At 51.1% G+C, this 22,243-nt stretch overlaps 1 protein-coding gene across 1 annotated transcript; it reads left to right on the top strand.

Annotated features, from left to right (window-relative positions):
• Positions 1 to 2,877: 2,877 nt before the first annotated feature.
• Positions 2,878 to 20,580, top strand: Hdac11 (histone deacetylase 11). Its single transcript, XM_087904495.1, has 10 exons — positions 2,878 to 2,992; positions 3,530 to 3,678; positions 5,254 to 5,354; positions 11,113 to 11,229; positions 11,805 to 11,847; positions 14,100 to 14,176; positions 15,106 to 15,168; positions 15,702 to 15,798; positions 18,118 to 18,296; positions 18,999 to 20,580. Coding segments are annotated over exons 1-10 (1,044 nt in total). The 5' UTR covers positions 2,878 to 2,990; the 3' UTR covers positions 19,215 to 20,580.
• The last annotated feature ends 1,663 nt before the right edge of the window (positions 20,581 to 22,243 follow it).

Below are 22,243 nucleotides of genomic sequence, written 5' to 3'. Positions count from 1 at the left end.
TTCTCAATTAGGTTGACAGGTCCCATGTCCCTCACCATGATGTTAAGGAAGTGGGCACTGAGCTGTCAAACCTAGTTCCCTCAGTTTCTGGTTGCCATAGCAATACTCTGATCACCTTTGCACCAGAAACTGCTGCAATGTCCAAGAGCCAATCATTGTTGTTGTTGCTATGGTGATGTTGCCAGGGCAACAGTGTGATCCTTGAGGATCTGCAGGCTGCTTCCTTGCCCCGGGTGTATTTGGAGCTCTTTCTGTCAATTTTATCTGGGGTGGGCGGGCTGTCAATTACAGTCCCACCAGCTTAGCCTTGCCTGAGCTTGGCAGCTGTCAAAAAACTCATATGGGAGCCCCCTGTGACTCCTACCACCTATAGATTGCACAGGAAACTCTGTATTCAGGTGGTGGTGGGAATGGTTTCAAATTCAGGACTATGCTACTAAGTCCACTGCTCTACCATGGAGCTGCACCTATAGCTCTTGTTCATTTTTGATTGTAATCCATCCCACGATGATATGAATGGTGCAAAGGGAAAGGACAATAAACACACAGTGTTCAGTAAATCAGTGTCTTATCACAATGACGTTGTAAAAATATAGCGCTCAAAATAAAAACCACCTCAAGGGAGCAGCCCTCCCGGACTGCTGTGAACCAGGACCCACCAATGCCTCCCGCCTCGGCTTGTACAGTTTACAACAATACAACATTTAGTAATTATGACTTTGGTTTCCTAGTGGCCAGAGAGATGACTCAGTGGGTAAGAGCACTTGCTGTTATTCCAGAGGACCCAAAGTTCAATCCCTAGCCCCCACAGGGTGGTTAGTAACTATCTATAAGTCCAATTCCAGGGGATCCGACACCCTTTCTGGCTTCCATGGATACTGCACACATGTGGTGCATAGACATACACGCAGGCAAAACCCAACATACATTGTAAAAATAAAAGGTCTGTTCCTCCTACTCTCCATGGGTTTGGACGGGGCTCTCACCCTGTCTACTGTGTGCACAGATGTGACCCTGTTGTTGGGCATTAACAGATGTGCTATAACGCTGTGACAAAGAGTCTCCCTAAATTCAACTGCTCAGATCACACAGCTGGTTCTTGCACCTGTGACAGTGCTGACAGGTGGTCCAGCCTGCAATGAGAGCCTGAAAGGATCCTCACACTTCAGTGCTCCCTAGGCTACCTCCCTCTTCCACAGGCATAAGAACAAATCTGAGGACATATCTTAGACTAAATCCTCTCTGACCCTCATTTTCCTGACCCAATGCTCAGCTGTACCTCTTGGCTAAACCCCAGAGCAAGCCAGTACTCTGAGGTGAGACCAGTTTCTCTGGCATTATGTATGCATTTTATTGTTGTTTGGTTTTGTCCACTAAATTTTACACATTTATCTGCACCCCTGATATTTTATATGAGTGAAACTGAGGCCATATGAAATGGGGACAGTTTGCCTTCCAGGGTTGTTTGGAGTTCAATAAGCACGAGGCTTTTGGGACTGACCTGGCCCACGACAGGCATTCAGTAAGAGCTGATGTTATCTTTCAAGTCTCTCAGCTCCCCCAGAAGGTGGACTGTCCAGATCATCTCCTGCATCTCTAGATGCAGCAGTGAAAGTCCAGAGAGCTGATTCAACCTTCCTAGGCCAGGATGCTGGCAAATGCCCCGTCTAGGTTGAACACAGGCTGGAACCTCGTGATAGATAACAAAGAGATAAAGAAGACTCCATTCCTAGTTTGTAATAAACACCGTACCCTCTTCCTGAACAGGTCTAAAGCAACTTTGAATTATAACTTCATTGCCTTATCTACTATGATCCAGGTTCGTTAACTCCTAGCACCTAGGCTCGGTCACATGATATGGAAACTCTCCCAAATTTCCAAGAAGAAGAAATTGCCTTTGTCCCCTAAACTGAAGGTGCTGTCTCCTCAGGCTCCACCCTAACACCGCTGGCTAGTGTGGTGACTCTGGGATAACCTCACACTCCAAGGGCATTTTCACAATCTATGTCATATTTTCTGAACACTAACAGCAGGCACACCGAAAGTGCTCCACACAACTGTCCACGATAGATCTCAGCTGGCAAATACATGCTGTTGGTGCCCAGGCCAGAGCACCTGACTTCAATCCCTGGCACCCACCCAAAGGAAATGGTCTGCACAGCACTGTTTTCTGATCTACACATACACACCGGCACGCTGCCCCCACCCCCTAAAAAACAAAAAATGTTGTTGGTTCCCTTCACATGACCCTGGAGCCCCTGGACTCCCAGCTGCCATTCTAGCTCCTGGCAGTCCTCTGGTCAGCTGCCTCTATTTGGTTGATGGAGACAGCTGGGCCAACAGAGGCCCATTGTCTGTTCTTCTGGGCTTTATTGTTAGGGCTTCCTACCAGGTTCCAGCCACACGACACCCCCAACTGTCGATCAACTTCCAGGGTAAGGATACAGGAGGAATTGAGACAGGAGAAATGAAATGTTCAAATATACAGAACTGTACCCTAAAGACGGGATCACCAGGTCTGTTCTACAGATAGGGAAACTGAGGTTCAAGGAACGTTACGACAAGTGGGGAGTGATTATACCAAGGTGAAAACGCCACAGATGGTACAGGAGTGGACGGCTGCACCCCACTCCAGGAGGAAACATGTACGGGGATGGCAGGCCCAGAACACACCCTCCACCTCCACACTCAGGCAAGAGGCACGAATGGAGCAAAGAAGCTCTTCACACCGCCTAAGCAAGTGGCTGCTTATTTCTACCCTGGGAATGTGGGCGGAGCTGCGCATGACCACACCCCCTAGGCGGGACCCCATTGGATGCCTCTCCTTGGCCGGCGCGAGTCTGGTTGTCTGTGACGCAGCTGCAAGGCCAGAGCTCCACCCCCAGTTCCCAGTGCCACGGAGGCGTGTTCTGCGCCAGGCCCGCCCCTTGCACGCCTCCCACCCTTCCCGGTGTGGAGTGGCGGCCAGAGCAGGCAGGGCCGGCTGCGGGATGTGAGTATGCGGGGTCGCGCATGGGGCCAAGCCCGGGTGTTCGGGGTCCCCGTGGGCGCAGCGGGACGGGTGGGGCGGAATGGGAGACAGGAAGGGCGAATGGTGGGTCTCACCTCCCCAGGGCACCGCGGTGGGCTGCAGGTCTGCGACAAGGGCACAACCTCCTGCAATCGCAATCTACACCCCTCTCCCGCGCAGCACATTTTATCCCCAGCTTCGCAGATGCGTGAGCTGACTCGTGAGACAGCCACATTCTACCCCCCTCATCCCGCCTTCCCCGGTGCAGGCCTTGGGCCTTGGCGTCAGCACTGCTGACTACACCTGGCACTGGCATGTGACCTTGGGCACACCTGGTCCCCAAAGCGGCTGTGAGGACTGTGTTGGAGGCGGGTTTAGGCAAAGCCAGTCAGGGCTCAGGGAAGAGCTGTTTTCATACTTGTTGGTGTTGTGACCTCCTGGCGTGAATGGGGAGGGGAAGACTGCTTTCCACAAGGAGGCTGCCCTCTATATCTGCGCCTGTCTCTTTGCACACTGAAGGCCGCACGCAACACAGCTGTACCAGCATGTACCAGAGAAACGCTGGCCCATCGTGTACTCGCCACGTTACAACATCACTTTCATGGGCCTGGAGAAGCTGCACCCCTTTGATGCTGGAAAATGGGGCAAGGTGATCAACTTCCTGAAAGGTAAGAAAGCCCCCTCCTGCCCCCCCCAGACTTGCATCTGCCCCCTCCAGCTCCCTATCCTTACCACCCCTCAGACTTGCATCTGCCTCCTCCATTTCTTCTCCCCATCCTCATCCTTATCTGAATTCAGCCACAGACTGCCTTCTGCCCTGCTGTTAAAGGGTCTTTGCAGGCAGGCTGCTAAGCACAAATGGACCATGTCTCATAGTCCCTCCAGTAAGACCTAGTCCCCGTCTCCCTTCCTAAAAATCTAGAGCAGGTCCCCACCTCTGCATCGTGCAGAAAATAGTACCAAATTAGACATTAATAACACAGCCATTCTGTTGGGTTTGTTTTTGTCCCTCTGGTGACATTCTATCTATGGCAAGTGGTACAGCTTTCTCCTCCGCAGTGGGTACCAGCCTGAACATCCAAAGGGAAACATGGAGTAGAAAGCACACAGATGCTGTGTGGTGTTGGCATGAGCCTGGGACGCTAGCCTAGCGCATCTGTTGCCTGCACAAGTGGTTTCCTGCTGGTACTCTCTCTGCAGGCTGGACTCCTACCTCAAAAGAAGGGTCCCTCATCTCCCTTAGCTGGGAGCGAGCAACCAGGCCCTTTTGCTCCTGTTTTCCTGTCGATGAGGGGAGATGGGAGGCAGGACCACAGGGCAAGCTCTTTAGAGGCCCTGGCAGGAAAGGAGCTGACTCAGTCCGGAGGTGTCAAAGGTCATGGGATGCTGTGGAAAGGAGCACCTGCCTGAATGTGTGTAGAAGTGAATGGGACAGGTTGATTCACTGAAAATAGATCCTAGTTCTGATTTGTCTAGAACCCAGACCATCACGACCCAGTCTAACAGTACCCTGGGGCTGTGCCTTCTCTTAGCCCGAGTTTTTGGTAAGCATGTTCAGCAGATACTAGAGATCTACAAGCCACGCAGACATTCTGATGTCCCCTATACCAGCTACTCCTGTGTTTCTGCATATTTTTTAAATGACCGAATCTTGGGATTTTTTTTTTAAACTTAAATTTGTTTTTAAAGGAATCTTGTGTCATCAATATGGGAAAAGGCAGTTTCACTTGCCATAAATAGAAGGTTCCAGCAGGAAGGCAGTGCTCTGAAAACAGCAGTTGTTTGACTCTGGCCTGTTCTGCCTGTGAATCACTGCTCTCCTTTGGTTAGCAAGGATTCCCCCCTGAGCAAGGCTCAGACAGAGGCTGAGGAGAGGCATGATGTCCTAAGCCACCTGTTGAGGGAGAGTTGCTAAGAGCCTTTTCTCCCTTGAGAGCATTCCTGTTCCTTGTGCCACCTGCTTCTGGGAGTCATCCAGTTAGTTGTACCCGAGTTCTCCTGGTGACTGTCAGCAACACAAAAAATATGGAGACTGTTTGTGTTCCAAACTCAACACCTAGAGGCAGAGGACCTAGTCACTGGCCACACTGGCCTAGGGAGGCAGTCATTCTCAGAATACCCACAAGTTTATTGTGTGCTGAGGGGCTGCCAGAAGCCAGCATGTAGCCTAGGGAGGGCCTGGGGGCTACACCTGGCCCTGAGAGTCAGCAGAAAGGAAGCAGGGGCTTGTTCTGTGGTTCCAGAAGAGAAGCTGCTGTCGGATGGCATGCTGGTGGAGGCACGGGAGGCCTCGGAAGAGGACCTGCTGGTGGTGCATACAAGGCGCTATCTCAACGAGCTGAAGGTACAGTACAGGGATTTGTGGGATGTGGCCAGGCACAGTGACTGAAGGAGGGGAAGCTCAGCCTTAGGGGAAACTACTCCGGCCCCTAGCCCAGGGAGACATGGGAATCTCTAGTTCCTAAGATACGGAGGGACTGTAGGAAGGTATCTCTGTGGGTAGTTAGTTCCCCATCTTCAGGATGTGTGAAAACAGGGAGGTACAGACAGAACCCCTTAGAGGATTTGGGCATGTCAGTGACTTTCAGCCTGTGCTCTGGACGGGCCTCAGAGGCCCCTTCTGGGATCAACTTTAGTGGGAGGGGGACACCAGCCCCTGTCCTGCCCACTAAGGACACTTTACTCTGGCCTGTTTGTGGAATGGGCTGAGATGCTAGTCTAAGACCTTCTTGTAAATGTAAACTCTTGGGCTAAAAATGGGTTTGGAACTCCCCAGGGTCCAGCAGGGAAGATAAAGACTTGGGTGGGGGGGCAGACACCTGTGTGGAGGTGTCTGGGGTGAATTGCAGATCCTTCCCTCTCACGTGGGCCGTGTGGTTGGTTGCCACACAGTGGGACCCAGCATGACTGCAGTGCCCGCTTTTCCAGGAGAAGCCAGATGCTGATTATTAAATGATATTTGCAGATTTTTTTTCTTTTTTTCTTTTTGCTTTGGGGTTTTGAGGTATGGGTGTTTTTTTTTATTTTTTATGGTTGTTGGGATTGAACTGAGGGCCTCACACATGTTAGGCAAGCACCCTATCACTGAGCCATACCCCCAGCCGCCTACTCTGATTCCGAATTTGCTAACTGTAAGGTTCTTAAACCTTACATGCAGGCCACACCGGACTACCACTGTCTTCCCATGGCCTCTTGGTACAGGAGGTCACTGCAAGCTCCTGTTGGGAGCTGGGTCCTTAGTTCATCTTTATGTGGCAGGTTGGCGTGGGATCCTGTGTCAGAATGCCAGCCCTCCTGGCTGGGTCTACATCAGGGTGCCATTGATCCTCTGCTTCAGAGTGTGGGAGCCCTGGCCCCCAGGCTTCCTGTCAGAGTCATCTTGAACTCAGGACTCCACAGAGGGCAGAAGTCAACAGGCCCCTTCACTCTGTCTGGAAAGACCTTGACTCAGAAGTGGGTAGTGTCTGCTCAAGGTCATTACTGGGGAGACCTGGCTAAGCGAGGGGAGGACCCTGTAGGCATCTATTCAGGACCAGGGCCCCAGCTGCTGGCCTCTTACCCGTCTAACCATGGCCTGAGCTGTGAGAATTCTAGATGGGCCATGGCAGTATGAGCTCATGAAAGATTGCCAGGAAGAGGCTGCACCCTGGCTCCCAGGAGAGAGGTGTGAGGCATTGGCCGGAAGCCCAGTGCCTGGCTGCCCTGGTTTCCTGGGGCTCAGGCATGCGTGGTTAGTGCACAGCCCAGGGGCCTAGCCAGGAGTGCAGACAGAGAGGGCAAGGCAGGGGTAGATGCTCTGAGTTTGGACAGTAAGAGACCAAGCATGGGGTGGGAATCAGGCTGGGGCTGGTGTGGGGAGTTGCCAGGAACCCACGCGTATATAAAACCTTCATGAAAACTTACAAGGCAGGCTGCCTGTCTAGTTTTGGTCCCAAAATTTGGAAGCAGTGTAGTCTGTGAGTCCCAAACATTAAGTAAGACCGGAGTAGGGGGACTCAGCTATATCAGCGTAACATAGGGGTTCACCAAGATGATAAAGAGGTAACAACATTGGGCTCAGAGCTCCCTGGTAGCCAGAACAAAGGGAGAAGCATGACTTTTATAATATACCAGGTCTTGTGTGTCCTGGCTAACCAGCCCAAGGCTACAGCGGGGGAGTGATGGGTGAGGTGCTTTTGACACTCAGGTGAGACCCGTTATCTAGTGCTACAGCTCTCACCCCATGTCTGCATCATCTGTCCTTGTGTCCAGCAGGTCCCTTCAGGGTTCCCAGAGTTGTTATTGGGTCTGTCTGTGGGTGCTGTATACCCTTCTCGCCTGCTTCATCTACTCTGTGCACACACCTGCCCTGGCCTTCCTCCCTGATCCTGGACTGCATAGCCTTCCATCCCAATGAGCAGGGCCCCCAAAGAGGAAGATAACATTGGTGCAGGAGCACCAACTGTGTGTACACCCTGGAGCTAGACCCATGAAGGGTGGTATCTTGTCAGCATGAGCACTGTTGCCTTCCTTGCTGTGAGCTCTAGGGCCCTGCCCTGGGAGCAGGTCAGAGCTGAAAGATCCTGATGTCTGATGAGCCCCATCATCACATTCATAACCAGCATGCACTGTTCTGGGTCCTGCAGGGAAGGGATGGAAGCAGAGACCAAGTGCCTCTCCAATGGAGAACGGAGAAGAAGCATAACTAGATGAACAGGCTCCAAGTGCTCACGCAAAGTGGGACAGCGAGGTAGGGTATGGAGGACAGTGAGGCCAGCAGGTCTAGAGTGAGGGAAGGTAGTTTAGACAGGAGCCACAACTCTAAGGGCACTGTGGGAGGGAGGGAGGCAAACCTCAGGGAACCTGGAGGGTTATGGGAGAGGCTATGGGGGATGGGAACCTGGGATTTTGACTTTGTCGGTTCTTCCCCAAGAGGCCATCTCTCCTTTTCTTAGAAGAAATAAAAATATGGTTAGTTACATATGACACAGTCCACTGTCTTAAAGCAGCATTTCCATCATTCACCATGTGATGTCATGATCACCCTGAAAGAAAACCCTGACTCTACAGAGCACTTGGTTCTCCCTGCCCTCTGCCCGGTCACCGCCCACCTCTAGCGTGCCTTCACAGACTTTGTACAGATGGAACCAGGCACTGTGTGAGCTTTGGTGTCTGGGTTGACTCACTACACCTCACACTGGGCAGGTGCCATGCATGCTCCTTCCCAGTGTGGCTGGGATTCAGAGCTTAAGTATGTAAGGCAAGAGCTTTGTCACCAAACCATGCCCCACACTCCACATCCCTCTTCTTGGATACTTAACACTCTACCACGTGGTGTATCACATCTTGCTTGCCCATCCGTTAGTTTATGTACATGTGAGTTATTTCTCCATTTTGGTGATCATCAGTAGTGTTGCTGTGGATATGCCCATACATATTTGTCTAATACCCAGTCTCAGTTATTTGGGGTATACACACTCCATTTCTGTACCACGAAAAGATCGGGCATAGTTATGAGTTTTGAGTGAATGAACTTATGGCAAGCAAAAGCAAAATAACAAATAACAGAAGAGAGAGAGAGAGAGAGAGAGAGAGAGAGAGAGAGAGAGAGAGAGAGAGAGCTTAAGAAGACATCAAACCAGGATATTTTGATGCACAAAGCATTGAATTAGCTTGTTTGGCAGTGCAAGAGAAGTAACAGAGCCCAGGGGTCCCTGTGAGCTTAGGTTTTTTTTTTTCCTTTGTAGTTATTTAATTTTATTTTCTCCATACTGAAGAGCAAACCTAGGCAAGCACTTAATTACTAAGCCACGCCATCAATCTCCCCCCTTTAAAAAAAAAATTAAAAACCTTTAAATTTGAGACAAGGTTGGTCTGGGCTCATGGTCTTCGAGTTTGGCCTCCTGAGCAGCAGGATTTACAGGCGTGGGCCCCGAGGCCCAGCAGTTTTGATTTAGATTTAGGATTGATGGTACCCTTCTGAAGGGGATAGACACAGATGTCATGTAGCCTTGGATAGTGACACACATGTGCTGTGGCGGTGTGCAGATCTGGTACAGCCTGTGAGCAGCGAGGGGAGGACAGATCTCTGCAGCAGGGCTCCACAGTTACACCCTCATTCCAGACCCTGCTCTGCAGATAAGGAGGCAGTCACAGAGGCATACAGCTGAGGCAGAGCCCAGATTGACTAGAAAGCCCTGTCCTGGCCCTGCGTCCAACCGGACCATCCCTAAGCCCCTTGCCCTGTCCAAGTTTGTCATAAGGCATTCTGGGTGGGTTCTGCCTGAACAATCTGGCTGCCCTCTGGCTATCCTGCTGCACATTCCAGATAATCGTATCTGTCCCATACTGTCCCCTCCACACCAGTACCTTTCTCAGTTGCTCTGTCTGCTGCTCACCCTGCCCTGGATCAATGCCACTGTGAGACCCTATATCCACTCATCCCCGCTGTAACTACCATCTCCCTGGCCCACAGCCCACTCTGCCAAGCCCTTTCTCCCTCTTCTTCCAGAGCCACAGGCTGCCCCACTCCAGTGTTTTAAATGTTTTATTCAGTCACCAACAGATTCCCCCCCCCCCCCCCGCCCCAGAGCAGTCCTGCCTGATAAAGCTATCACGATTGGCACATCCTAGACCTGCTCCATCCCAGCACTGGCCACAGTGGCTGGCCAGCATTTGAAATATGCCTGAAGTAACCGAGGCATGAGATTCTGATTAAACACATATTTTTGTTTTGTCCTTTGAGTCAGGGTCTTGTGTAGCCAAGGCTGGCCCTGTACTCCTTATTCTTCTGCCTCTACATCCCAACCTGGGATGGTAGCCATGCACTACCATACTACCTTTAGCTCAACTGACTCATAAATACAGGCAAGAGTATATATATTTGGGTCCTTTGCTCTCCGGCCCAACCATCCATTCTCTAGAAATTTAGAGAATATTCTAAAAAGAATATTGCATCCATCTTAACATAAAAATTTCTTGTCTTATTCCCTAAACCGTGGCATAAACTTCTCTCAGAGTGGTAACACAGCCTGTGTCATAGGCAATCTAGGCATGATTTATGTATGAGGATGTGCCCATGTTCCATGTAAATATGACTCCATTACACCTGGACCTGGAGTCCCAGTGGATCTTGGCCAAGAAGTTGTCCCCTGGGGAAAGCAAGAAACAATTGTCTACAAAATAATAATAATTAGTATTATTATAAAGTTGCACACACCTTTAATTGAAGCATTCAGCAGGCAAAGGCAGGCGATCTCTTTGAGTTAGAGGCCAACCTGGTCTACATCATACTTGGACAGCCTGGGATATGTAGAGAGATCAGGTCTCCAACAAAAGTAAAAGAACAAGGACAGCTGAGTGCGCCAGAGGCATCCAGTCAGGTTTCTGCAGTGCTTTGCAGAAAGGATTGGAGTCACCTGCCTGAAAGCGCAAGAAAAGCAACAAAGTAGCTCCTGGCAGCTGGATTTGGAGCTCGGGGGCCCTCTGAGTTTAGTTTTCAGTTCTGGTTTTGGTTTTCCTGTGTCTCTGGCAGTATGCTGTGTCAGGAGACCAGGTCCTGAACAACTGGAGAAGTTTATTTACCCTGCCCTGCTGTGCCCAGATTCTGTCATTCCTGAACTCAGTGCTTTGCCATAAATTGCCTCTTTGGCCCAATGCCTACGTCTGGGGACTCTTGTTCACTGTTTACCTTCTGTAGATATTACCTTCTCCATTAAGACCCTCTCCTTCCCATGAAGATGGATCATTGCACCAGCTGGCTTGTTAGCCATGGCTACAAGTGTCCCAGCACAAGACAAGACTTCAAGCCCACCTGCATGACTTACAGGTCCTAAGTACTTGGGAGGTGCTTGCTGGCACTTGGCACCAGAGCCACTGTCCTCCTGGTAGTTGCTGAGCAGTGGGGAGCTGAGAAGCCACATGGAGGCTAAGCCTTAGAGCAACATGCAGTTCTTTTTATGGACACAAGAGGGCAGAAGAGTGCCTCAGAACACCGACTTCAACTTCATTGTGCTTAGATCGGAGTACCACAGCTATTGCTCCCAACAAAGACAGTATGCAGAGCAGGGAGTCACCATGCCCAGGTCTGGCACCAAGTCTGACTTCCATGTCTCTTTCCACAGTGGTCCTTCGTGGTGGCTACCATCACTGAGATACCCCCAGTTATCTTTCTCCCCAACTTCCTTGTGCAGAGGAAGGTGCTGAGGCCTCTGCGGACCCAAACTGGAGGCACCATCATGGTAGGCTGGGTGGGGTGTGCAACTCCTGGTCCCCACCCCTCTTTGTCCTGTAGTGTCCTTCCCCACCTAATAACAATTTGAGTTGCTGTGTGTGTAACCCAGCAGAAGTATATTCTACAGTAGCGCTAGTCACAGACTGGAAAGCTGGTCAAGGGACACTATGTGTCTCAGTCAATGAGGTCTGGCTTAACAATGGCCATTGCCCTGACACTGCCAAATTTTGATACTCACCCGGAACACCTGTGGGATTCAGCCACCTGCCTATGATATTTCCACAAGCAAACGGCCTCTTTTCCACTCAAAAGCCACAGGGAAATCCTCAGTTCACTTCACTCGAATATCTGATGTTTTCTTTTTAAAACCAGGAGGGCCACCCCAAACCCTTCTCCATGCTGGCTGTCTGGTTATTTTCCCCTGTTGGCCAGATAAAATTTGCGACTGGTCTTCTGAGGGATGGGGAGGGTGTCCCCTGGTCCCTCCCGATACCTATTCTTGTCCCAGAGCTATATTGATGGAGTGAATGCGTGCTTGCCTCAGGGTGAGGTCTGAACTCCTACCCTCTGCTTTCTCCAAAGGCGGGGAAGCTGGCTGTGGAACGAGGCTGGGCCATCAATGTTGGTGAGTAGTGGGGCTTCAGAATGTCTGGCTAGCCTGGTGGAGCTGGAAAGGGTCCCTGAGGGCTAGTGCTCCCCAGCTCCGTGGGCTCTTTGTGGCCCTTGCACGTCTGTCTTCACAGTCCTTGACAGATAAAGAACCTTTTCCTTGGCAGCCTTTCCTTTGCTGTGGTATCATTATCTTGTGAAGAATTAAACATAGTGAGAAGGTGCTGGCTTGTGCATGGTCTATAGCAGGCCCTTTGCCCTTTTTGTGAATTCTGCATGGTGGGGGGGCCATGTTTTGTCTTGCTTGCATTATCAGGTGTTCAGCATTAGACCGGGCATAGCCGTGGTATTAAGATATCCAGTCACACAAACCCATGGGTGATTCATACCCTGCGTGCCTTTAACATGGTTCCCAGTTCATAAAGGGCCACTTCTACGGTGGAAACTAGGGCCTGGCTAAAGTTGAGCATTGAGTCCTGATCAAGCATGGCTTTCACGGATGGTGCTGCCATTTCTGGTTGTGTTCTCTGAAAAACTTGTTGATCTTCTCTGTGCCTGAGCAGCTCATGTAAGAGGTACTGGTGAGATAGAGCTCTCTTCTGGGCTGTAGAAGTCGGTGCCGTTAGGAGTCCCGGGGGTAAAGCAAGCCCTTTGTCTATATGGTCCCACTTCCACTGCTGGGGGTGGGGTAGTTTTGGATCCCCATTTCAGAAGGTTCCTATAATCCTGGGTCTCCAGGAATACAGGGGCAGTAGCAGCTTAATAGCCATTCTAGCAGAAAACTGACAACAGCATCTCTTTAGTCCAAATCAAAAGGGCTCCCAGACTGTGTCTCAGGGTTGGGGATGGCATGGGATTTCTGTCCACCACTAGCAGAATCTGGGTCCAAGGCAAGCCTGCTAGAGCTGCCCCTTTCTGGCGTGGGAACTCAAGGGCAGCTCAGCTGGCTGACATAGTCTCTGTGGAAGGGGCCCTTTCTGTGGGGTGGGGTGGCTGTGTGTTACAGCTCTAGAGGGAAAGGTATCCTGACTTGTTGGGAAGTCAGGCTGTACTGAAATTGGGGTGCGGTGGGGGATGGTCTCCCTGCAGGATGTAACGATCCTGCTCCTCTCCCAGAAAGAGCAGCTAAGCTCTGTTCGGTCCCCTAAGGGAACATCTTAGCGGAGCTATCCGTTTCCTTCGGCTTCTCTCTTCTAAAGGGGAAACCCCTGTAAAGATGTAGAAATCTAGGCTCAAGCAAAAAGTTACTTTTCCTGCTCCACTCCCAAGGGAGTTTCCCAGCAGATGTAACTGTTTCTGTTTTTTTTTTCTACTCAGACCCCCTAAGGGAATGTCTCAGCAAAGGTTCTTCTGCTCCAAGAAGGTGACAGATCTTCACCCAAAACTCTTTTAAGAAAGAGAATTATTTGGGAAGGAGGATCCAGGAAAGTAGCTGTTTCTGCCAGGGTGGGAAAGGACAGCCCCCCACCCCCACCCCTGAACAGGCAGAGAAGCTTCTTAGGGGCAGAGTTTTCCCCCGGCTTTTCCCAGATTTTCTACTCAGGGCTTGGTTGCTTAATGTTCAGTTGATCAGGGACAGAGTTGGCTCTGGTTTCTTTCACTGTCCCTTCTTAACCTTTTGGCCCTGTTGTCAAGGCTAAGGCATATTTCCTTCACTGGTTCTGGTTCTAGGGCCAAAGTGTGTTTCTTTGGTTCTGGATTCAGGGCTAATGTGTTTCTTTCATTGGCTCTGGGTTCAGAGTCAGTGTGTTAGATTTCATGCTCAAGGATTGGTTGGTTTTCCTGCTCAGGGATTGGTTGGTTTTGTGTTCCGGTCATCAGTAGTAGAGTTGGCTCTGGTTTCAGGGCCAAACTGTTTCTTTTTTCTTCCTTCCTTCCTTCCTTCCTTCCTTCCTTCCTTTCTTTCTTTCTTTCTTTCTTTCTTTTTTTTAGCTTTTTGGCTCTAGTTTGGGGGCCAGTGCATATTTCTTTCACTGACTCTGGTTCCAGGGTCAAACTGTGTTTCTATGGCTCTGGTTTCAGAGTCAGGGTGTGTTTCTTAGGTTCTGGGTTTAGGACTAAAGTGTTTCTTTCACTGGCTCTGGTTTCAGGGCCAGGGTGGGTTTTTTTCGGCTGGCCCTTTTACGCTGCAGATATGACATGGAGGTGCCTCTTGGCCTGGAGTGGTGACATGCCCTGGAATCCCAACAGGAAGGGACGTGGGGATGGTAGGGATTAGAGGGCACTTGGACCTGGCTCTGACCATTGCCACCATCTACCTTTCTGCAGGTGGCGGCTTCCACCACTGTTCCAGTGACCGTGGCGGGGGCTTCTGTGCCTATGCAGACATTACACTAGCTATCAAGGTGTGTCTGAACCTGCGGCACCTTACTTCTAAAGTCCTCCCATAGCTTCCCATAGCTTACCACACACTCCAGGGAAGGGAAGTGGGCTCGCAGCGGGGAGGGGCCTCCTCACAGTGGAGAAGGACATCCCGAGCTATTCAACCTGGCCAGGACTCAAACTGAGTCTGGCACATTCCTGCCCCTAGAAACCTGTCTGTGGCAGGAGGGAGCCTCTGTTGGAAGCGGGAGTAGGGACACGCAGGTTTCTGGACTGTGGACAGGAATAAGGACATGGCTGCAGGAGGGAGGGAAAGGAAGAGGAAGGCGAGGAGGGGGTAAGGAGACAAGAGACTCTGAACAACTGCTGTTGATTTCATATCCTAACCTCCCCACCTTCCCTCACTGAACCCTTGAGTATTACAAATAAGGAAACTGAGTGAAGGGAGCTTGCCTAAATGGAAGATTCTGTGAAACCTCTCCTCCCTCCCCGCATGTGCTCTCTGCCCAGTCTCATGCTGGGTGCCAAGCTAATAGGGATCTCTGTTCTCACAGGCATGTAGATGGCTGTCAGTAGGCCTGGCTGTTAGAACAGGGCACAGGAGAACTTGGAGGGGTAGTGGGAGAAGGTCTCCTCGAAGAGGGAGAGGCATTAGGATTTAGTATTATAGAATGAGGCAAAGTTTGGGGAGTTAAATTCCACGACTATGGGGCTCATCTGTCAATCCCCACATATCCTGGAGAATCCAGGATTTGACCACTCAACTTTCAGGTTATAGTATACTGCCTGCCCCCAGATCCTTCCCTGACCAACCCCCCCCCCCCCCCACTTCTCCCAGCACTCCTGGGAAAGCCATGTCTTGCCCATTGTCCTTCTGACCCCTCAACCCCTTAGTCCTGAAAGGGCTGGGTCCTCGCCTGTCCAGTCCTCACACCTCCTCTCTCCCTGTCAGTTCCTGTTTGAGCGTGTGGAAGGTGTCTCCAGGGCCACTATCATTGATCTTGATGCCCACCAGGTGAGTAACTCTGTGTGGGAGCCCAGGGACTTTACCGTGGTGAGAGTCCCCCTTCTAATGTCCCTGGCACACTGTGGGGTGCCTTCCTTCTGGAAACAGCCCCAAGCGTGCTTCAGCCGGTTTAATGTGCTCTTAGTTTCCCTGTTGGCAGCTCAGTCCAACCAGGGTGGCAGATCCTCCTCATTGCTCCTGACCTTGACTTCAGCGGGGCTCATTGCCTCCTGATGACCACTCATACACCAGGCAGGAGACTCCTCAAAACCCTCAGCTGCTCTCCCTGACCCATTCTCTGCTCCAAGTAAACCAACTCACACATACACAGCCCTTTACAGTTTATTCTCTAGTCCCAGTTCCACTGAGGGTAGTGGGGCCAGATCCTGCCCTGTTTCACAGAGAGGGTGAGAGACAGGGTTCTGCTGGTTCTGAAGGGGGCTACCGGGTCATGTCTGGAGTGTGTGCAGCTCTGCTGTGTGACATTAGATCCCCCTTTCCTGAGAGCCCCTGCCTGAAGTGACAGTTGTGTCTGTCCACAGGGCAATGGCCATGAGCGAGATTTCATGGGTGACCGGCGTGTCTACATCATGGATGTTTACAACCGCCACATCTACCCCGGGGACCGTTTTGCTAAAGGTAAGTTCTGCCCCACCTCTGTCTTCAGTGTGTGCTTGTATGGTTATGCCACCTCATTTATCTCCAGTATTCCCAGGAAGTGGGTGTTCCCACTGTAGCCACAAACACATGGAGACCTGAGAGAGTCACTCAACCCCCAAGACCACAGAAATCCTTCCAGGAAATACACCCAAGGACTTCACATTAGAGATGAGCGTAGATGGAGAGAGAGAGAGAGAGAGAGAGAGAGAGAGAGAGAGAGAGAGAGAGAGAAATAGAAAACATAAAGGTGGCAGAAGTAAGCTCAGAAGATTTATACCTTAGACTTCTATGACTGCAATAAAACACCATGACAAAAATCAACTTGAGGGACAGTCACAGTCTATATTTAGTCCATTATGAGGGTCAGGGTAGGAACTCAAGGCAGTAACTGAAGCAGACAGAAGCCATGGAGGAATGCTACTTACTGGCTTGCTCGTCCTGGCTTGCTCAGTTTCTTTTCTTAGACCCCAGGACCACCTGCCTGGGAGTGTTATCACCCACAAAATACAACACAGCACAATTGACCCCTTGTCAGCTTGACACACAAACACATCACCATTCAGCTATAGTCTTTCCTTTCTCATGTGACCCAGGATAGTATGTTAATAGTAATATCACATTATCAAAATTCCCAACTTTTAAAAGTTCCAGTCTTTAAAGATTCAAGCACTTTAAAAATTCAGTCTTTTTAAAACATCCAAAATCTCTTTCAAAGTTTCTCTAAAATAGCCAAAATCTTTCCAAAATTTGAGTCTCTCTAACACTTCAAAGTTTCTTGAAAATATCTACAGTCTGATAACTGGGTTCCTATAAATTCAAGATAAGTTAAACACTTTTTTATTTTACTCTGAGAGGGAGGAACCAAGGTACAGTCACAATCAGACCAGAACAAAACCAAACTTTGACAGTGGAAGAAGTTCAGTGCATCTGGGACTCACTGCAGCCTCTGGGCTCCGAGGGACCTGGGCCCCTTCTCCAGCTCCAGCCTCTGCAGTATACACAGCTTGCATCCTAGGATCAGACAATCTCCATTGCACAGCTGCTGCTGACCTTGGTCATGTCGTGGCACTAACATCTTCAGAATTCTGGAGTCTACACTGTGACTCCAGTAGCCTCGCCTGGCCTCTCTTCAGGGTCCCTTATCCTGCCACATGGTGCCAAGCCTCAACTTTTCTCCATGGCCCCTTCATGGAGAAAAGATTCAGTATCAATCTTACCTTCCAAGCTCCCACAGGAAAGTACACCGAGCCATTGAGTACTCAGTGGCTTTCCTAGTCCAGAGTTAAAATCTCCCCCAAGTCTGTCACAGCAATACCCCCATGACCTGGTACTAAAAACGAGGATAAGAAAATGGGTCGAGTTCAGTTTTCAGCTCCTATATCAGGTGGCTCACAACCACCTATCCTTCCAGCTCCAAGAGAGCGGATCCCCTTTTCTGGCCTCTGCAGGCACTGTACTAATGTTATGCATCTCTCTATTCTTGTAATTAAAATGTAATAAAATATTTTTAAAAGCAGCAAAAATGGACTCAATGCATAACCCAAAGGCTACCTGATTTGAAATCAGCCACCTGCCCGCTCCACAGGTAATGCACTCTCAGTCAGCTTTCTGTCTCAATGGCCAGCAGCATGGGTCAACAGCACCCGTGGAGTGGAGCTGAAGGACAGCTTGAGAGGAGCAAGGATTTGCCTGAGCCCACAGCTTTAGGTCCTGGTTTATGTTCAGATGGCCCTGTTGCCTTGGGCCTGTCATCTTATAGGGCACTGTGGCTACACGTGATAGGGCAAAGCTCACCTCATGATGGCTGAAGGCAAAGAGGCACATGAGAAGGCACGGTCCTGATATATTACTCCCAAGTAGCATCGCTTCCTCCACTTAGTTCAACCTCTTATAGGTCCAGTCACCAGAAGTATCGTAGGCTGTGAACCAGGCCTTCAACAGATGGACCTTTGGGGGACATTTAAGATGAAAACATGGCGAGGCCATTTATGCACAGTGCACCACTGGTTCTGCCTAAGCTGACTCTGGACTATTTGGAGCCTGGTCTTGAATGTGTAGTGGGTGTCCAGCATTGGTAGGGCCCAAGGATAGGTCTGTAGGCACTCAAGGCTGAGTGTCTCAGCTTTAATCACCTGCCCTCCCTTGGGTACCCCTTTGCCACTCAGCTCTGGTGACGTGAGAGGCCAGACTGAGATGGAGTCAGTCCTGCTCTGGGCTTCAACAAGTCCCTGCATCTTTCCCATCCTCAGCCTCATTTTCCCTGCCTTGTACTCAGGGCTATTTGTGTCTCTTTCCCAGAGGCCATCAGGCGGAAGGTGGAGTTGGAGTGGGGCACAGAAGATGAGGAATACCTGGAAAAAGTGGAGAGGAATGTGAGGAGGTCCCTCCAGGAGCATCTGCCTGATGTGGTGGTGTACAACGCAGGCACGGACGTCCTCGAGGGAGACCGTCTTGGGGGTCTGTCCATCAGCCCAGCGGTACGTCCTGACATTGGGGACCACCGTGAGGATTGCCCATAGCAGAGGTCACATTCTGACTGTATTAGTTACCTTATGTACTGTGATACATTACCCTGATAAACATGGCAGCTTTGAGGTTCAGTTTGACTCATACACGGTTCCTGAGGGAATATGGCTAATTATGGTGGGGAAGGCATAGCAGCAGGAGTGTGAGGCCAGCCGGGCAGTCGGGAAGCAGAGAGACCACATTTCATCTGCACACAGGAAGTGGAGAGAAAGAACAGGAAGTGGGGCCAGGTTATACAATGTCAAAGCCTCCCCTCAGTGGTGTACTTTCTCTAGCAAACTCTCCAACTAAAGGTCTAGAACCATCCCAGATAGCATCACCAGTTGGGGACCAAGTGTTCAAAACCATGAACCTGTGAGGGACAGTTCATATTCAAACCACAACACTGACCCTAGGGCCACCTAGGACATGTATCTGTCAGTCCAGAAATCTTGATCCTGGGGGCCAACCTGTCTATTTGCCAACCTGTGTGCCCTGGCCATGGTGGGGCAGAGAAGCCATGCTCTGAGGTTTGGCAGCAACAGAAAATATGGGAAGTCTTATGTCTGGAGAAGATGGGCTGAAGCAGCAGCAGTTCAGAGCAGGGCTACACTTAGGATAGTCCTTCTTGACACTCGGGCCTGTCTGACCTCACTCTTTCTGTCTTCCCACAGGGCATTGTGAAACGGGATGAAGTGGTTTTCCGGTTGGTCCGAGCCCATGATATACCCATCCTAATGGTGACCTCGGGTGGGTACCAGAAGCGAACAGCCCGAATTATCGCCGACTCCATCCTCAATTTGCATGACCTGGGGCTCATCGGGCCTGAGTTTCCCTGCGTCTCGGCACACAGCTCAAACATCCCCCTGCTTCCTTGTGCTGTGCCCTGACGGCTACCCACAGAGCATTACCATACCTGTCCCCCACCCCGTCCACCCGCCCACCCGCCTGTGTTTGTTGCTGTGAAAACAGCTGCCAGTGAGCGTAGAGGGGCAGGAAGAGCAGGAGCCAGCCTTGTTGGTCGCTCCTCCACTCCCCACCAGGTGCCCGAGGGTCTCTGGGCCCTGGGGTGGAAGAGCTGAGTCCCAGAGGGGATCCCACGTGGGATGCAGGCAGGTCATGAAGAGTCAGGGAGGACAGCTTAGCTCCAGCTTCAGGGAGGGACCTCTAGGATAGGGCAGCCTGCGGTCCAAGTCACTAAGAAGATGGACCTTCCCTGACCTAGTTGGTTCACTCCCCCACTTAAGTATGGAGAGGGCTTGCAGGGTGACAGTGCCCGTGGGTCTGAGGTAAGTTTCCATACCCAACCTCCAGGGGGCGCTGAGTTCTCAGCCAACAGGCTGGAGGTCCTGGTAAGGATGCGGAGGCCTAGGGAATAACACGGGGATTCTCCAGTTCGGGTACCCTTCAGTAAATCAAGGTCCAGACCTGTATCTTTCCAAGCTCCTCTATGGTGATAGGGTGGGACACTGAGGATACCTAAGGCCCCTACTTTGGCAGTAATCTCCTCTGTTCAGCATAGAAGCAAATTTGGGGGGTACGGTTAGCTCAGCAGTGACCCTCCAAACTGGAGCTTTTAAGGGGCTGCTGACCAGGATGGAGAGGAGAGGAAGGAGAGGCCCAGCAGGTAGGAGTCATGTGGAGGCTGGTGGCCAAGCTAGCCCTAGGTGGGACTTCCTAGAGAGAGGGCAGCGAAGGTGACATTTAAGTGCAGTGGCTGCATAGACCTGGGTAACAGTTTCCATCTCTGTCTGCGGCCCCAAGGTCTACTGCCCTCTGGCCATTTCACCTTAAAGGGGACAGCCAGGGCTCTCCATGACCTAGGCAGGAAAGCACCCACCCCTAGCCAGTGATTGCCAATTTAACAAAAGGCACAGGGGTAGGAGGAAGTGGGTCCACTGGGCTTTCTCCTGCCCTGGATCTGCCTCAGCTACAGGACTCATGTTCATTACCATGTGGGGCATTCCCACAACCTCCATGGTGTCCTTCATACTCCCTCTGCTGGAGTGGGAAGGATGCCAAAGCCACCAGTTGTCCAAACCACGGACCTGGATCAGACCCCACAGTACACCCCCTCTGCCATGGCCTCTCCACATCTGACTGGAGGTCTCTCCCAGGACGTTACTGTGGAGTTTCTGTCAGGATGCCGTTCAGGCTCCAGGTTGTTTCTGTGTTCTGAGGTAGACAGTCCTGCCTCCTAAGGACCACTGGAAATAAAGATTCGAAAGTCACCAATTAACCAGGGTGGCTGCCCAAGGTGGGTTGCTGTTTTTTCTCTATCGATGGAGGCCTGTGGATAGCACAAGTCCCAGTTTAGCAGATCAGGAAACTGAAGCCCCAGAAGGAGGGCAAGGAGTTTGCCCCAGACCACATGTCTTTCGAATAACAAGCAGGGTTACAGCCCTGTTCTGTCAGCTGTAGAAGCATGAGGCTCATCCTTTGCAGAGGTGAAGGGCAGAAGTTGCTTACCAGTCAGAGTAGGCGTGGCATCCCTGGCAACAAGGTCACTGGGGTTGGGATCTGGGGAAGTGAGGGGTGACAGGCAGGCAGATCTGGGCTCTGCACAGTGGAAGGGGCCCAGCTAGGGAAGTGGGTGCAAGGGTCTTACAGACCTGTGATACAGTTGGAACACATGGGGATGTGCTGTCCCAGGGTGGGTCTCCTGGCAGGCAGAGAAGACAGAAGAAACACGGTAGCTTGGCGGAGTGACCAGACATGCCCCAGTGGGGATGAGAACTGTGATGAAACCCCAAGGGGGCATGAGGGTGCGAGCGCATGGATGAAGGCTGGCACTGACAGAACTGCACAAGGTGCCAGGCATTGGTTCAGGGTGGCAGGATGTACCATTTTGTACCCATTTCATAGGTACAGGAATGGAGGCAGGAAGGGAATTAGCTCCTTGATGAAAGTCCTGAAGTGAAAGGGTGGGGATTTGAACCAAGGTCTCAGCTCAAGTAGTCTGCAAGCTATCTCCTCATTTGTACCGTGGGGGCTACAGAAAGACTTGTCCAAGTGCCTCCCGTAAGAGACCATTCTGCTGCACCCAGCAGCATGTACTAGCGGAAGCATCGTGGCCACTGGAAGCAAGCGCTCAGATTTGGGGGCTGTGTAAATTGCCCTTTGAACACTATCCCAGGGGAGGGCTATGATGCAGTTGGTAGAGAACCTACCTAACTTTCATGACTCCTTGGACTCCACCCCAGCATTGCATAAAATGAGGGTGGTCTTACACACCTGTAATCTCAGACCTCAAGAGGTGGAGGCAGAAGAATCAGAAGTTCCAGGTCATCCTTGGCTGCAAATCAAGTTTGAAGCCAGCCTGGGTTACAGAACTTGTTTCCAAGTAAACAGAACATGAAATCACTGGGGCTGGGCCTGTAATCCTAGCACTCAGGAGGCTGAAGTGGGATTATTTGACAGTGCAAGGTAAGCCTAGTTTTCATGGTGAGTTCTTGGCTGTAGATTAGCCTAGTTTAGAGAAATAGAAATAAAGAATAAGAAGGAAACAACCCCAGGAGAACACGTAGACTCTTGCAGAGGCTGGCGGGCTGCTGTGATCAAAGGTAGAGACTGGTTGGAGACCCCAGGGTCCCGGGGAGAGAGAACCTAGAAAGCCATAAGTCCTTGGCACCCTCAGCTCGCAGAGGCTCAGATGCCACGCCCACATGTGACTCCCTAATACTGGATAGTCTCCTGAGGAGGGCCTCCAACCACCCCATTTGTGAGGTGGAGTCCTCCCTGCCCACAGGTTGGGCAGGCTTTAAAGCTTCATTCACTACCTGAGAAGTCCTCTTGGCCTGTGCCCGGCTGTGGGGACCTTGGCTCTGGTAGCCTCCTCCCTTGTGCTAAGCTGGCAGGGTTGGAGTAGCTGTGTGTGCATCTAGAAGGGTGACACAGGTGGCAACCAGAACCTGGCGCT

Source organism: Myodes glareolus, chromosome 3 (genome assembly GCF_982192425.1).
Source record: "Myodes glareolus chromosome 3, mMyoGla1.1, whole genome shotgun sequence".
Lineage (NCBI taxonomy): Eukaryota > Metazoa > Chordata > Mammalia > Rodentia > Cricetidae > Myodes > Myodes glareolus.
This window is presented reverse-complemented; position numbering and strand designations above follow the sequence as displayed.